The following is a 14,912-nucleotide window of genomic DNA, read 5'->3' as shown; positions in this document are numbered from 1 at the left end:
AATACCCCGGGAATGGGGGCGGCAACCCGGCACCCCCCGGGACGGGGGGATCGATCCCCAGTCCGTGTCTCCCCGGGGGTTCCTGCGGGTTTCCCCCCCCGGCTGTGCCGCCGTGCGATGCCCCGGTCGTGCCCCGCGCCTCCCGGTTCCCCCCGCCCCGCTCCCCCCGCAGGAAGGAACCGCCGGGCCGGCACCGGGCGCGGTTTCCCGTCGCTGCGTGAGCCGCGGGCTGAGCCCCCCCTCGAACCTCCGGAGGGACTCACCCGCCGGGAAGGACCCCGCACCCCCAGCCGCTCCCCCGCACCCCAACAGCACCCCCAGCCCCGCGACCCCCGCCCCACTCGGGGGTCACTGTAGGACCCTCCCCGCCCACAGCTGGGGTGAGCCCCCCCGCAGGGTGCCCCCCGGGAGGGTGGCGGGGTGCGTTCCCCCGTGCTTGGCTCCCCCCGGGGGTGCTGACCTGGGGGTCCCCGGGAGCGCCCAGCGCGTCAATGGCCGGAACTGGGTGGAAGCAGCGGGAAATGGGGGGGGTCCCGCCCGGACATCCGCCCCACGGCCGAGGGGCTGGGGGCGGCCTGGGAACCCCCCGGGCCACCCAATCGGCCGCTGCAGAGCTGGGGGGGGCCACAGTGTCCTGTGGCCGGTATGGGGTCCCTGCTGCCACCCCAAGTGCTGTGTGTCCCCCACGAGTGCTGTGTCCTCGGTCTGGGTGCCATCGCTGTGTCCCCAGGGTGCCATGTCCACCCCAGTGCCATGGGCACGTTCCTCCGGCGTGTCCCCCCAGTTCCGTGTCCCCCGGGGTGCCGTGTCCTCTTCAGTGCTGTGCCACCCACCCCGCGTGCCATGTGTCCCCCTCTGGGTGCCGCACATGCCCCCCCAGTGTCACAGATCCCCCCCAGCGCCACGTTTCCCCCAGAGCTGTGTCCCACCCGGGTGTCATGTGCGTTCCCAAGTCCCCACACGGGCCACGAGTGCCTGTCCCCCTCTCCGGGTGCCATCGCCCCCTCCCGTGGCGGTGACAGCGGAGGTGGCGGTGCCCATTGTGAGCGGGGCGGGGGCGTCGCGGCCTCGTCACCACTTCCCCGGGCTGTAGGAAGCGGGAAGCGGCCGCTCCCGGCTCAGTGGGGCCGCGATGGGGAACCTGCCGGGGGTCCTGCCCGGAGCCCCCCGCGCCTGCCCCGGCCTCGGCCTCTGCTCGCGCCCGCGCGGCCCCGCGCCCGAGGACCCGCCTGTCACCGCCGCCTCCGCCGCTGTCACCGAGCCCCCCAGGTGGGTGCCCGGGTGGGACGGACGGGGTGGGATGGGGAGCAATGGGGTGGAAAGGACGGACGGGGCACCGGGGCACCGGCACTCACCTGGCACAGCTCCGAGCCTCGTCGGGGACCCCTCCTCCCTCGCGGGGACGCTCGCACATGGCCCGAGTCCACCGGAGACTTGTCCCCGCCGGTGTCCCCGCCGTGGTGTCCCCACCGTGGTGTCCCCGCCGTGGTGTCCCCGCCGTGGTGTCCCCGCCGGTGTCCCCGCCGCGCAGGTGTCCCCGCGGGTGACGGGGTGGCTCGCGTGGGGCACGGGGGCAGAGCACGGAGCCCGCCGGCAGCAGAGCCGTGTGCGCACTGCCCGCGGAGTCGGGACAGTGTCTCCTGTCCCACGGTGTGACCCCAGCAGCCACACTGGGGTGCGCTGGGCCGAGCGGGGTCTGGGGGTACATGGGGGGACATATGGGCAGGGGTGTGCGGAGTCCGGTGGGGATGGAGGGGACCCCACACTCGGGGTCGGATGGGGGCTCGGAGGGGACGGGCAGGGGATGGGGGGGGCGTGTCCTCCCCCCGCGGTGGCCCGGAGCCCGGTCTGACTCATGGCCATTGTTCACACTCACAAGAGGGCCAGGAACGCCCCGCGCCCCGTCCATCCTCTGACCCCTCAACTCCTGACCCCTCCAACTCAGCCCCCCACAGCTTGATCTCCCATTCCCTGACTTCCCAGCTCAGCCCCTCCATCCCCTGTTCCCCTGCCCCCTGATCCCCCCCCAGCTCAGTCCCCCAACCTCTTCCTCCCCCCATCCCCCAGGCACCCCCATCCTCTGAGCCTCCCCATCCTCTGAGCCTCCCCATCCCCTGAGCCTCCCCATCCTCTGAGCCTCCCCATCCCCTGAGCCCCCCCATCCCCCAGGCGCCCCCATCCTCTGAGCCCCCCCATCCTCTGAGCCTCCCCATCCCCTGAGCCTCCCCATCCCCTGGCCCGGTCTCTTTCCTGCCAGCTCCCGTCCCACCAAGCTGATCCGAGGGCTCGGTTTCCACCCCCGCCCCCCCAGCAGCACCAGATGTCGGGGAAATCCTCCGACCCCCCCCCAGTGACCCCGCCACAGCCGCCCAGGGCTCCCCTGCACCCAGCGCCCTCCTGTCGCATCCCCTCGGACCGGGCCCCGCACCCGAGGGGTCCCGGTGTCAGACCCCGCGTTTCTCCCCAAGCCCCCGAGACCCCGGGCTGGGTCCCCCCGTGCCCGGGCAGGTCTCAGGGGTGCCCCGTGTCTCCCCCAGCCCGGTGCCCTCTTCCCCGGCGGAGCCGCCCCGCTTCGCCCGCCTGAAGAACTGGGAGACGGGGAGCATCAGCTACGACACGCTCTGCGCCACCGCGGGGCAGGTGCGGGGGGGCGGCTGGGGGCACGGGAGGGGGCACGGGAGGGGGGGTGTGGGGCTGAAGGGCTGGAAAGGCGGGGGGACGGCAGGGAGAGCGGCTGAGGAATGGAGGGGCGGGTTGGAGGTGTGGATCGGGGGGCTGCAGGATGGAGAGGCAGAGTCAGGGGGCAGGGCTGGGGGTGCAGGTTTGTGGCGTGCCAGGGTGCCAGAGTGTGGAGGGGGATACAGGGACGGGGATGTCGGTCCCGGGGGTGCGGGCAGCTCACCTGGTGCCCCCCAGGAGGTGCCCTGCTCGGGGCAGCGCTGCCTGGGCTCGCTGGTGCTGCCGCGGCCGCTGCCCGCCCCGACCCCCGAGGGGACGCGACCTCCCGAGGAGCTGCTGGAGATGGCCCGGGACTTCATCACCCAGTACTACGTGTCCCTGCGGCGGTGAGCGCGGACAGCACCCCCACAGCGGGCACGGGCACCCCCACAGCGGGCACGGGCACCCCCACAGCGGGCACGGGCACCCCGCGGCCCCGGGGCACCCACAGCCCTGCCCCGGGCACCCCATGGCCCCATCTCCACACACCCCCAGCACAACCCTGCCCAGAGCACCCCACATCCCCATCTTCACGCCAGGGTACCCCCGTAGCTCCAGACATGCCCTGGGGTGCCCCATATCCCCACTTCTGCCCCAAAGTACATCCATACCCTCATCCCAACCCTGGGACATCCCATATCCTCATCCCAGCCCTGGGACATCCCACATCCCCATCCCTGCCCTGGGACATCCCATAGCCCCATCCCTGCCCTGGGACATCCCATATCCCCATCCCTTCCCTGGGACATCCCATATCCCCATCCCTGCCCTGGGACATCCCACATCCCCATCCCTGCCCTGGGACATCCCATAGCCCCATCCCTGCCCTGGGACATCCCATATCCCCATCCCAGCCCTAGGACATCCCATATCCCCATCCCAGCCCTGGGACATCCCATATCCCCATCCCAGCCCTGGTACATCCCACATCTCTATCCCTACCCTGAGACATCCCATATCCTCATCCCAGCCCTGGTCCATCCCATATCCTCATCCCAGCCCCGGGACATCCCATATCCCCATCCCAGCCCTGGGACATCCCACATCCCCATCCCTGCCCTGGGACATCCCATATCCCCATCCCATCCCTGGAACATCCCATATCCTCATCCCAGCCCTGGGACATCCCATATCCCCATTCCTTCCCTGGGACATCCCATATCCCCATCCCTAGGACATCCCATATCCCCATCCCTTCCTGGGACATCCCATATCCCCATCCATGCCCTGGGACATCCCGTATCCCCATCCCATCCCTAGGACATCCCATATCCTCATCTCATCCCTGGAACATCCCATACCCTCATCCCTGCCCTGGGACATCCCACATCACATATCCCCACCCCTGTGGCTCTTTGGGCCCCCTACCCCCGAAGGTGCGGGTGCCGGGGGGTGCTGGGGTCGGGGCCGGGGTCTGTGGGTGCTGAGGGTGCCCCCGCAGGGAGAACTCGCCGGCACACACGCAGCGGCTGCGGGAGGTGGCCGCGGACATCGCGGCCTCGGGCTCGTACCGGCTCCGGGAGCCCGAGCTGACCTTCGGTGCCAAGCAGGCGTGGCGGAACGCGGCGCGCTGCGTCGGCCGCATCCAGTGGAACAAGCTGCAGGTGCGGCCCCACCCGTGGGACCCTCACCCAGCACAGCCCACGGGGACACCAGCGCGTGGTGACCTCCAGCTCCTGGGGACGCCAAACAAAGGCACCCCGACCCACCCCCCATCTCACGGGTACCACAGGGACCAACGCCCCACGGTCACCCCACACCACGGGCACCCTCAAACCGTGTCCTGTGGTGACCCCCACCCCACAGACCCTGCCGTGCGCCTGTTGCACGGGGACCCCCGCCCCAACAAGGACCCCACATCGCCCCCACCCCATGGGGTCCCCTGTCCCACAGGACCTTCTGGCCTGCAATTCCCCCCGGGACTCCCCCCTCACCTGCCCCGCAGGGGTCCTCACACCCACCCCTGTCCCCCCGCAGGTGTTTGATGCCCGGGACTGCGCGGGGCTGGGGGAAATGTTCAGCCTGCTCTGCTCCCACATCCAGTTCGCCACCAACCGCGGCAATATCCGGTGAGAATCTCCCCGGCTCCCCCGACCCCGGGGCCGCAGCGTGTCCTGACGGCCCTGCCCGCCCCCCAGGTCTGCCATCACCATCTTCCCCCCGCGGGCTCCGGGGCGCGGCGATTTCCGCATCTGGAACCCGCAGCTGATCCGCTACGCGGGGTACCGCCAGCCCGACGGTTCCGTGCGGGGCGACCCTGCCAATGTGGACATCACCGAGGTGGGGGGACCCTGCGTCCCCATCCCTCCCCTATTCCCTCTCCATCCCCCCTCAATCGTCCCTCCGCGCCGCCCTCCATTCCCACGTTGTCTCTCCCTCCTCACACCACTCCTTCCCCCCTCCATCCCCTCTCCATCCCCTTCATCTCCCCTCAATCCCTGCCCCCCAAACACCTCCTGGAGCCCCCCCTGACACTGTTCCCCCAGCTCTGCATCCAGCACGGATGGACCCCGGGCGGGGGGCGGTTCGATGTGCTGCCGCTGCTGCTGCAGAGCCCCGACGAGTCCCCCGAGCTGTTCCCGCTGCCCCCGGAGCTGGTCCTCGAGGTGCCGCTGCACCACCCGACGTGAGTGGGGCTCTGGCCCCGGGAACCTCTCCGGCCGCGGGGCTCTGCCAGGGGAGGGCTCGGAGAGGGGATGCAGGGAGGGGTGGAGGTTGGGGAACCCACGGAGCAGACGTGGGTCTGATCCCATCCCTGAGGGACACTGGAACGCTGGCTCCTTCCCGGGCCGGGATCGCGGGTTACAGACCCCTCCTGGGCTGGGTTCTGGAGCACGGGGTGCTGATCCTCTCCCTGGTGCGCTGGCCCTCCCTGGCTGGGATGCTGGGGTGCGGCTGGGATGGAGCTGGGTGCATGGAGCAGGGCCACAGCCCCCCTGTGCCCCCCAGGCTGGAGTGGTTCTCGGAGCTGGGGCTGCGCTGGCACGCTCTGCCCGCCGTGGCCAACCTGCTGCTGGAGATCGGGGGGCTGGAGTTCCCCGCGGCGCCCTTCAACGGGTGGTACATGGGCACCGAGATCGGCTCCCGCAACCTCTGCGACCGCCACCGCTACGACGTGCTGCCCGTGAGCCCCGGGACTGCGCGGGGACCCCCGGGACTGCGCGGGGACCCCCGGGATTACAGGAGGACCCCCGGGACTGCACCGGGACCCCCTGGATTGCACTGGGATGCCCCCCAGACTGCACCGGGACCCCCGGGACTGCGCGGGGACCCCCGGGACTGCACCGGGACAGCCCAGACTGCACTAGGATCCCACAGGGACAGCCCCGGGACTCCACTGGGGTCCCCCCAGGACCCCTCCTGAGACCCCCCTGGTACTCCCCAAGATTTCCCTTTGAACCCACACTGTGGGCCCCCCTGGAAACCCCCACGGATCCCCCCTGGGAGCACTCTGGCCCATCCAGGGACCCTCATCAGAGCCCTACCAGGACCATCCTTGGATCTCTCCTGGGACCTCCCCCAGAATCCCCAAGGGACCCCTCTGGTACCCCGAGCAGGACACCACTAGGACCCCACCCGGGACCCCTCGGGGACCCCCTGGCTGATTCCCCCAGCCAACCCTGCCCTGCTGACCCCCGCAGGAGGTGGCCCAGCGCATGGGGCTGGACACAGGAACCAGCTCATCCCTCTGGAAGGACCGGGCTGCCGTGGAGGTGAACGTGGCCGTGCTGCACAGCTTCCAGGTGGGACCCCCATAACGGGACCCCCACACTGCCGGGCCACGGGAACCCCCACATCCCTGAGCCCCCATCCCCACAGGCAGCCCATTTCCATTGCCCCCTGTCCCCGCAGGTGGCCCAGGTGACCATCGTGGATCACCACGCCGCCACCGAGTCCTTCATGAAGCACCTGGCGGCAGAGGGGCGGGCGCGGGGCGGCTGTCCCGCGGACTGGGCCTGGATCGTGCCCCCCCTCTCGGGCAGCCTCACACCCGTGTTCCACCAGGAGATGGTCAACTACCACCTGAGCCCCACCTTCCGCTACCAGGTGGGACCCCTGCCCCACAGCCCCTGCCCCACAGCCCCCCAGGTGTGGGGTTGGACCCACAGATCCTGCCCCACGGCTTCCCGGCCCCTCTGCCCCCCATCCCAGGCTGGAGGTGGGTCTGTGCTGGCCCCAGGCTGCAGCCCCAGGTCACTGAGACCCTCGCTCAGCTGGCACTGACCCCCGGACACCCCCAGGACTTTCTGGGACTGCCCTGGGCACTGCTGATCCCTGTGGGACCCCCAACCCCCACCGGCATCCACCCCACAGCAGCCCCCAGGACACCCCACAGCAGCCCCTGGGACACCCCACAGCAGCCCCTGGGACACCTCCAGACCCAGCTGAGGCTCTGCCCCAGCCCCTTCAGGAGCCTTCCAGCCCCCCACGAGCCCACACGGCCCCCAGTGCTCCCCATGACCCCCCGTTCACACTCTGGCACCAGGGGGGTCCAGCCCCTGTTCCCCACAGCCAGCCCCCCCTGCTCCCAACCCCTCTGCCCCAAAATCCCACCGATCCCCAAATCCCTCTGCCTCACAACGACCCCCCCATGTCCCCTCTGCCCCACCCCCTTCCCCCCAGCCGGACGCCTGGAAGGTTTACGTGTCCAAAGGCACCACGGTCACCCGGAGAAAGACCTTCAAGGAGGTGGCCAAGTAGGTGAACCCCGTGATCCCGGGGTCCCACGGCAGTTCTGGGGTCCCCTGGGAATCCCGTGCTGATCCCACGGTGCCCTGGGGATCCCACAGCGCTGTCAAGATCTCAGCCAAGCTGATGGGACACGTGATGGCGCGACGGGTCAAGGCCACCATCCTCTACGCCACGGAGACCGGGAAGTCACGGACGTACGCCTGGAACCTGTGCCAGCTCTTCCGCAGGGCCTTTGACCCCAAGGTTTGGAGGAAAAAGGGGGAGACCTGGGGCAGCTCCCCTCATCCACCCCCCCTGGGTGCCCAAGGTGGGGTTTGGGTGAGGGGAGACGCCTGGTGTGGTTCCAAGGAGGGATCCTGATCCTGGAATTCCATGAAGGTGCTGTGCATGGATGAGTATGATGTGGTGGCCCTGGAGCACGAGACCCTGGTCTTGGTGGTCACCAGCACATTTGGGAATGGGGACCCTCCAGAATGTGCTGAGGTAGGGATGGGATGGGATGGGATGGGATAATGGGATGGGATGGGATGGGATGGGATGGGATGGGATGGGATGGGGATGGGATGGGATGGGGATGGGATGGGGATGGGGGTGGGATGGGGGTGGGATGGGATGGGATGGGGATGGGGATGGGGATGGGGATGGGGATGGGGATGGGATGGGGATGGGGATGGAATGGGGATGGGGATGGAATGGGGATGGGGATGGAATGGGGATGGGGATGGGATGGGATGGGATGGGATGGGATGGGATGGGGATTGGATGGGGATGGGATAATGGGATGGGGATGGGGATGGGGATGGGATAATGGGATGGGGATGGGGGTGACACTCTGCCCCCACAGAGCTTCTCCAAGGCACTGATGGAGATGACATCGCCGTACACTGGCACCTCCCAGGCGGAGCCACCCATGTGAGCACCCCGGGGGTCCTGGGGGGTCCCCGCTGGGGCCGGGCAGGATCCCCCTGACCCCCCTCATGCCTCCAGGAGCTACAAGCTGCGGTTCAACAGCGTCTCCCAGTCCGACCAGCTCGTGTCCTCCTGGAAGAAGAAGCGGCGGCAGCTGAGCAACACAGACAGCGCAGGAACCTTGGGAGCCCTGCGGTACCGAGGGGATGGGCACGGGATGGGATCCTCAGCCTGGGCACGTCGGGAGTGCTGCAGCGCTCAGGGCACAGGGACGGGCATGACCACTGCCACGGGAACTGGGACGGGGTCCTTTCCTGCTGGGGCTGGGGGTGCCTGGTACGGGGGCTCAGCCACACTGGCAGCTCCGGCCCCGCCTGCCCCGCGGATCCCCCCAGTGCACTCCCACCCAGGCTGACGGTGTTCCCCCCACATCCCTGGGGACCCTCACCCCCCCTCTCTCCCTCCAGGTTCGCAGTGTTCGGACTGGGGTCCCGGGCGTACCCCCACTTCTGTGCCTTTGCGCGGGCCGTGGACACGCGGCTGGAGGAGCTGGGGGGCGAGCGGGTGCTGCCCCTGGGCGAGGGCGATGAGCTGTGCGCCCAGGAGGAGTCGTTCCGCACCTGGGCGCGCCAGGTGTTCCAGGTACGGGGGCTGGGGGTCCTCAGCAGCCCTGGGCACACCCGCTCTTCCAGGTACCAGGGTTGGGGGGCACCCCGAGCCCCCCCGCTTGGTACCCACCGACCCCCCGGTACCCCCAGGCTGCCTGCGAGACGTTCTGCGTGGGGGACGGGGCGGGGGGCGCCGAGGAGCTGTTCGCCCCGCCCCAGGGCTGGAAGCGCCAGAGGCACCGGCTGGTGCCACAGCCCCAGGCCATCGAGACTCTGGCCGGTACCGACTCCTCCGGGACCCCGCCGAACCCTGCGGGACCCCCCAAGTCCCCGGGTCACCCCCCACCTGTCACCGCCACCTGCCCCTTGGGCCCCCCGGGACACCCCGAGCATCCTGTGGGATCCCCTGACACCCCACAGCCCCCCCGGGACTCCCCCAGCCCCCCATGATCTCCCCAAGACTCTTTGGGTCTCCCCAGCCTTCCTGTCCCCCCACAACTCCCCACCCCCGCGCCCCTCTGTGTCCCCCCCAAATCCCTGTTCCTCCCCAGCCCCTGATGTCCACCAGTCCCTCCAGTCCCCCCTGAGCCCCCATGTCCCCAGCCCTACATGTATCACTGTGTCCCCTCGTGTCCCCCCGCGTGTCCCCAGCCCCCGTGTCCCCCAGAGCTCCCCACGCGTTCCACGCCCCCAGCTCCCCCCTGACCCCCCGCGCCCCCCAGGACTGTCCCAGCTGCACAAGCGCCAGGTGTTCCCCTGCTCGGTGCTGTCTGTGGAGAACCTGCAGAGTGAGGAGTCCAGGTGAGACCCCCCCGCACAGGAATCCTCACCTCGGGATGTCCTGACCCGTCCACTCCGGCACCCGGGGGTCCCCACAACCCCAGAACATCCCCACAGCCGGGACCCCGGGACCGCTTTGACCCTGCTGCTCCCATCCCATCTGCCCCGCCTCGCCCGTCCCGACCCCTCCCTCACCCACTGACCCCTCCTTCACCCACTGACCCCTCCTTCACCCCACTGACCCCTCCCTCACCCACTGACCCCTCCCTCACCCACTGACCCCTCCCTCACCCCACTGACCCCTCCTTCACCCCGCTGACCCCTCCCTTCACCCACTGACCTCTTCTTCACCCACTGACCCCTCCTTCACCCCACTGACCCCTCCCTTCACCCCGCTGACCCCTCCTTCACCCCACTGACCCCTCCCTCACCCACTGACCCCTCCTTCACCCACTGACCCCTCCTTCACCCCACTGACCCCTCCCTTCACCCCGCTGACCCCTCCCTCACCCCACTGACCCCTCCCTCACCCACTGACCCCTCCTTCACCCACTGACCCCTCCCTCACCCCGCTGACCCCTCCCTCACCCCACTGACCCCTCCCTTCACCCACTGACCCCTCCCTCACCCACTGACCCCTCCCTCACCCACTGACCCCTCCCTCACCCACTGACCCCTCCCTAACCCCACTGACCCCTCCTTCACCCCACTGACCCCTCCTTCACCCCGCTGACCCCTCCTTCACCCCGCTGACCCCTCCCTTATCCCACTGACCCCTCCCTCACCCACTGACCCCTCCCTCACCCACTGACCCCTCCTTCACCCACTGACCCCTCCTTCACCCCACTGACCCCTCCCTTCACCCCGCTGACCCCTCCTTCACCCCACTGACCCCTCCCTCACCCACTGACCCCTCCTTCACCCACTGACCCCTCCCTCACCCCGCTGACCCCTCCCTCACCCCACTGACCCCTCCCTTCACCCACTGACCCCTCCCTCACCCACTGACCCCTCCCTCACCCACTGACCCCTCCCTCACCCACTGACCCCTCCCTAACCCCACTGACCCCTCCTTCACCCCACTGACCCCTCCCTCACCCCACTGACCCCTCCCTCACCCACTGACCCCTCCCTCACCCACTGACCCCTCCTTCACCCCACTGACCCCTCCCTCACCCCACTGACCTCTTCTTCACCCACTGACCCCTCCCTCACCCCGCTGACCCCTCCCTCACCCCGCTGACCCCTCGCCGCTCCGGTCATTCCAGGCCCCCCTCCCTGCTCCCCGGGACCCTCCAGGCCCGCTGTGCTCCTTGCACCCCCAGACCCTCCCGCTCCCCCAATGCCCCCCCTGACCCCCCAGTGCCCCCCTGACCCCTGCCCCAGCCGGCAGACGCTGCTGGTGCGGGTGAGCTGTGCGGAGCAGGCCGGGCTGCGGCACCTGCCCGGGGACCACCTGGGCGTGTTCCCCGCCAACCGCGAGGAGCTGGTGCGGGAGGTGCTGGAGCGCGTGGAGGACCCGCCGCCCCCCGAGCAGCCCCTGGCCATGGAGAGCCGCGACGGGGACCCCGCCGGTACGGGGGGACACGGGGAACTGGGGGGAACCGGGGAACCCACCGGTCTGGGGGGACACGGGGAACTGGGGGGAACCGGGGAACCCCGCCGGTACGGGGGGACACGGGAGGATTGGGGGGAACCGGGGACCCCGCCGGTACGGGGGGACACGGGAGGATTGGGGAGACTCCACCGGTTCCGGAGGGGGACTGGAGGAGGTTCTGCCGCTACGGATCGGGAGAAGATGGGGAGGGGTTGAGGCTTGGGAAGAGAAAGAGGAAGGGAAAGAGAAGAAATTGGGGCTGGGGAAAGGAATGGGAAGGGACTGAGGAAGAGGAAGAAGGAAAAGAGGAAGGGCCTTGGGAAGGACACAGGACAGAACTGAGCGCCACAATCGCCCTCACCGCAGGCGGGTCCAGCCCCGGGCCCCGCTGGGTGCTGCAGCCCCGGCTGCCCCCCTGCACCCTGGCCCAGGCTCTCACCTTCTACCTGGACGTGGCGACCCCCCCGACCCCCCAGTTCCTGCAGCTCCTGGGCTCGCTGGCGCAGGACCCCGCGGAGCGGGAGCGGCTGCAGCGCCTGGCGCAGGTGAGGGGTGAGGGGTGAGGGGTGAGGGGGTGAGGTGCTGAGGGGCTGAGGGGTGAGGGGGTGAGGGGTGAGGGGCTGAGGGGCTGAGGGGTGAGGGGGTGAGGGGGTGAGGGGCTGAGGGGCTGAGGGGCTGAGGGGCTGAGGGGCTGAGGGGGTGAGGGGTGAGGGGGTGAGGGGGTGAGGGGGTCAGCACCCGGAGAGGGGCTGGGGCTGGGACAGTGGGTGCTGCCTCCCCCTCCCTGCCCGGGGTTCTGGGCTGCTGGGGTGCCGGTCACCTCGCAGCCTGGACACTGGGATGCTGCCCCCCACCCCGGGTGGTGCTGCCCCCTCGGTCCGGTGCTCGGCTCTGGGGGTCCCCGGGTGCGGGGTCCCCGGTGTCCCAGCCCTGTGGCCGCAGGACGCGCGGCTGTACGAGGAGTGGAAGTGGTTCCGGTGCCCGACGCTGCCGGAGGTGCTGGCCGAGTTCCCGTCCGTGGCTCTGCCGGCCGCGCTGCTGCTCTCCCAGCTCCCGCTGCTCCAGCCCCGATACTACTCCATCAGCTCCGCGCCCGGCGCCCACCCGGGCGAGATCCACCTCACCGTGGCCGTCGTGACCTACCACAGCGAGAGTGAGCGGGCACGGGCGTGGGGACGGGGCCGGGCGCGGTGGGGCACCGCCGGGGCATCTTCGGGGGCTCCAGGGCACCTCCAGGGCATCTTCGGGGGCTCCAGGGCATCTCCAGGGCAGCCTCAGGGTTTCCCGAAAATCTCCAGTGTGCCCAGGGCATCTTCGGGGGCTCCAGGGCACCGCCAGGGCATCTCCAGGGTTTCCCGAAAATCTCCAGTGTGCCCAGAGCATCTTCAGGTGCCCCAGCTCTGCCCGGGCACAGAGGAGTCCCCAGCCCGTGCGGGGGCTCTGTGAGGGGCCGCCTCTGGGAGTGCCCCCCGCCGCAGCCCCACCAGCCCCCTCTGGTCCCCACAGACGGGCAGGGTCCCCTCCACTACGGCGTCTGCTCCACGTGGCTGGCGCGGCTGCAGCCGGGGGACACAGTGCCAGCCTTCATCCGGGGGTAAGGGATGGCTGTCCTGCTGCGTGTGTCCCCTGCCCCCTGTCCCCCTGCCTGCCGCCTCTGCCTGCCCCCCTCCATGTCCCCTGCCTACCCCCGCCCCATCTCCCGACATCCCCACCCGGGGCTGGGCTCAAGGCCCCCCCAAGTGACCCCCGACTGCTGCAGGGCCCCCTCGTTCCGGCTGCCGCCCACCCCCGACACCCCCTGCATCCTCGTGGGCCCCGGCACCGGAGTCGCGCCCTTCCGCAGCTTCTGGCAGCACCGGCTGCAGCTGCTGCGCGCCGGAGGTGGGACAGGGGACAGGGGACACGGGGCTGGGGACAGGGCTACAGGGGACACGGGGCTGGGGACAGGGCTACAGGGGACAGAGGACAGGGGACACGGCTACAGGGGACAGGGGACAGGGGGCTGGGGACAGGGGACACGGGGCTGGGGACAGGGCTACAGGGGACAGGGGACAGGGGACACGGGGCTGGGGACACGGGGCTGGGGACAGGGCTACAGGGGACACGGGGCTGGGGACAGGGCTGCAGGGGACAGGGGGCTGGAGACAGGGCTACAGGGGACAGGGGACATGCAGACACGGGGCTGGGGACAGGGCCACAGGGGACAGGGGACACGGGGCTGGGGACAGGGCTACAGGGGACAGGGAGAAGGGGATGTGGGGACAGGGGGATGAGGGGACGTGGGGACGGGAGGGATGCATGGGGACACGGGCAGAGGGACACAAGAACATGGTGGCACTGGGATGCAGGACAAGAGACACGGTGACAGTGAGCAAAGGGCTGGGGATGTGGGGATGTGGGGACATGGGGACAGGGGTGAGCGGGGCTGTAGGGACACGGGGTGTGGGGACACGAGGACACTGTCCCCCTGCAGGTGGCCCCCTGGGCCCCATGGTGCTGGTGTTCGGGTGCCGCTCGTCCGCCCTGGACCACATTTACCGTGAGGAGATGGAGCAGGCGCGGGAGCAGGGCGCCCTCAGCCAGGTGCTCACGGCCTTCTCCCGTGAGCCCGGGACCCCCAAGGTGAAACGGGGCAGGGGCGGGATGGGGTGGGGATGGGGTGGGGACAGGCGTGGGGCTGGGCAGGGAGGTGTGTGGGGACAAGGACAAGGTGAGGGTGGAAATGGGGGGGACACGGATTGGTGGGGGACACTGAGACACAGACAAGGACAGGGCCAGCACACAGAGGGCCAGGGCGGGGATGGGGGCCTGGGGACGGGTCGGGTGGGTGCGGGATGCCACGGTCCCTGTGTGTCCCCAGACGTACGTGCAGGACGTGCTGCGGGCACAGCTGGCAGCCGAGGTGCACCAGGTGCTCTGCCAGCACGGGGGCCACATGTACGTGTGCGGGGACGTCACCATGGCCACCGAGGTGCTGCAGACCGTGCAGCACATCCTGGCCCAGGAAGGCGACATGACCCTGGGACAGGCGGGGGACTTCATCAGCGAGCTGAGGGTAAGGGCTGGGCACGGGAACACCACGGGGGACACGCCCGTGGACACCCGGCCCTGACAGCCGCCCCGCAGGACAAGAACCGCTACCACGAGGACATCTTCGGGCTGACGTTCCGCACGCAGGAGGTGGCCCTGCGCATCCGCAGCCAGTCCTTCTCCCTGCAGGAGCGGCGCCCGCCGGGCCCGCCCTGAGCGCGGGGACACGGGGACGCGGGGGTCCCTGCGGCTGCGCCCCCGGCCCGCCACCCCCAGTAAAGGTTTAGTTTTGATACCCCCGGTCTGACACTTCGGCTCCCGCGGTGGCGCTGGGGGCATGGGAGGTGGCACTGGGGGCATGGGAGGTGGCACTGGGGGCATGGGAGGTGGCACAGGGACAGACGGGCTTTGTGGCACCTCTGAGGTCACCTGGCCATGCTCCAGCCACGAGGGGTGGGAAATGGGGGGCAAAAGGACACAGCCACGGTCCTGCGGCTCTGGGGGGTGGCAATGGTGGGAGGGCTGTGGCCATGGGCCTGGGGCTCCCCCCTGTCACCACCACCGGTGCCACCTGCCCA

The 14,912-nt window shown here is 70.1% G+C and overlaps 1 protein-coding gene across 1 annotated transcript; it reads left to right on the top strand.

Moving 5' to 3' along the window:
• Positions 1 to 1,223: 1,223 nt before the first annotated feature.
• Positions 1,224 to 14,586, top strand: NOS3 (nitric oxide synthase 3). Its single transcript, XM_033081722.1, has 26 exons — positions 1,224 to 1,269; positions 2,538 to 2,640; positions 2,917 to 3,065; positions 4,160 to 4,322; positions 4,696 to 4,787; positions 4,857 to 4,998; positions 5,205 to 5,344; positions 5,668 to 5,842; positions 6,360 to 6,461; positions 6,571 to 6,765; positions 7,342 to 7,415; positions 7,509 to 7,653; positions 7,789 to 7,893; positions 8,255 to 8,322; positions 8,398 to 8,514; positions 8,787 to 8,961; positions 9,078 to 9,207; positions 9,650 to 9,728; positions 11,094 to 11,281; positions 11,671 to 11,849; positions 12,247 to 12,457; positions 12,811 to 12,898; positions 13,064 to 13,185; positions 13,778 to 13,926; positions 14,165 to 14,359; positions 14,431 to 14,586. The coding sequence occupies exons 3-26, from the start codon at positions 3,022 to 3,024 to the stop codon at positions 14,548 to 14,550; spliced, it is 3,198 nt and encodes a 1,065-aa protein (XP_032937613.1). The 5' UTR covers positions 1,224 to 1,269; positions 2,538 to 2,640; positions 2,917 to 3,021; the 3' UTR covers positions 14,551 to 14,586.
• The last annotated feature ends 326 nt before the right edge of the window (positions 14,587 to 14,912 follow it).

This window comes from Catharus ustulatus, chromosome 1 (assembly GCF_009819885.2).
Source record: "Catharus ustulatus isolate bCatUst1 chromosome 1, bCatUst1.pri.v2, whole genome shotgun sequence".
Classification (NCBI taxonomy): Eukaryota; Metazoa; Chordata; class Aves; order Passeriformes; family Turdidae; genus Catharus; species Catharus ustulatus.
The sequence above is the reverse complement of the archived record's forward strand: the minus strand, read 5'-3'. Positions and strand labels throughout refer to the sequence as shown.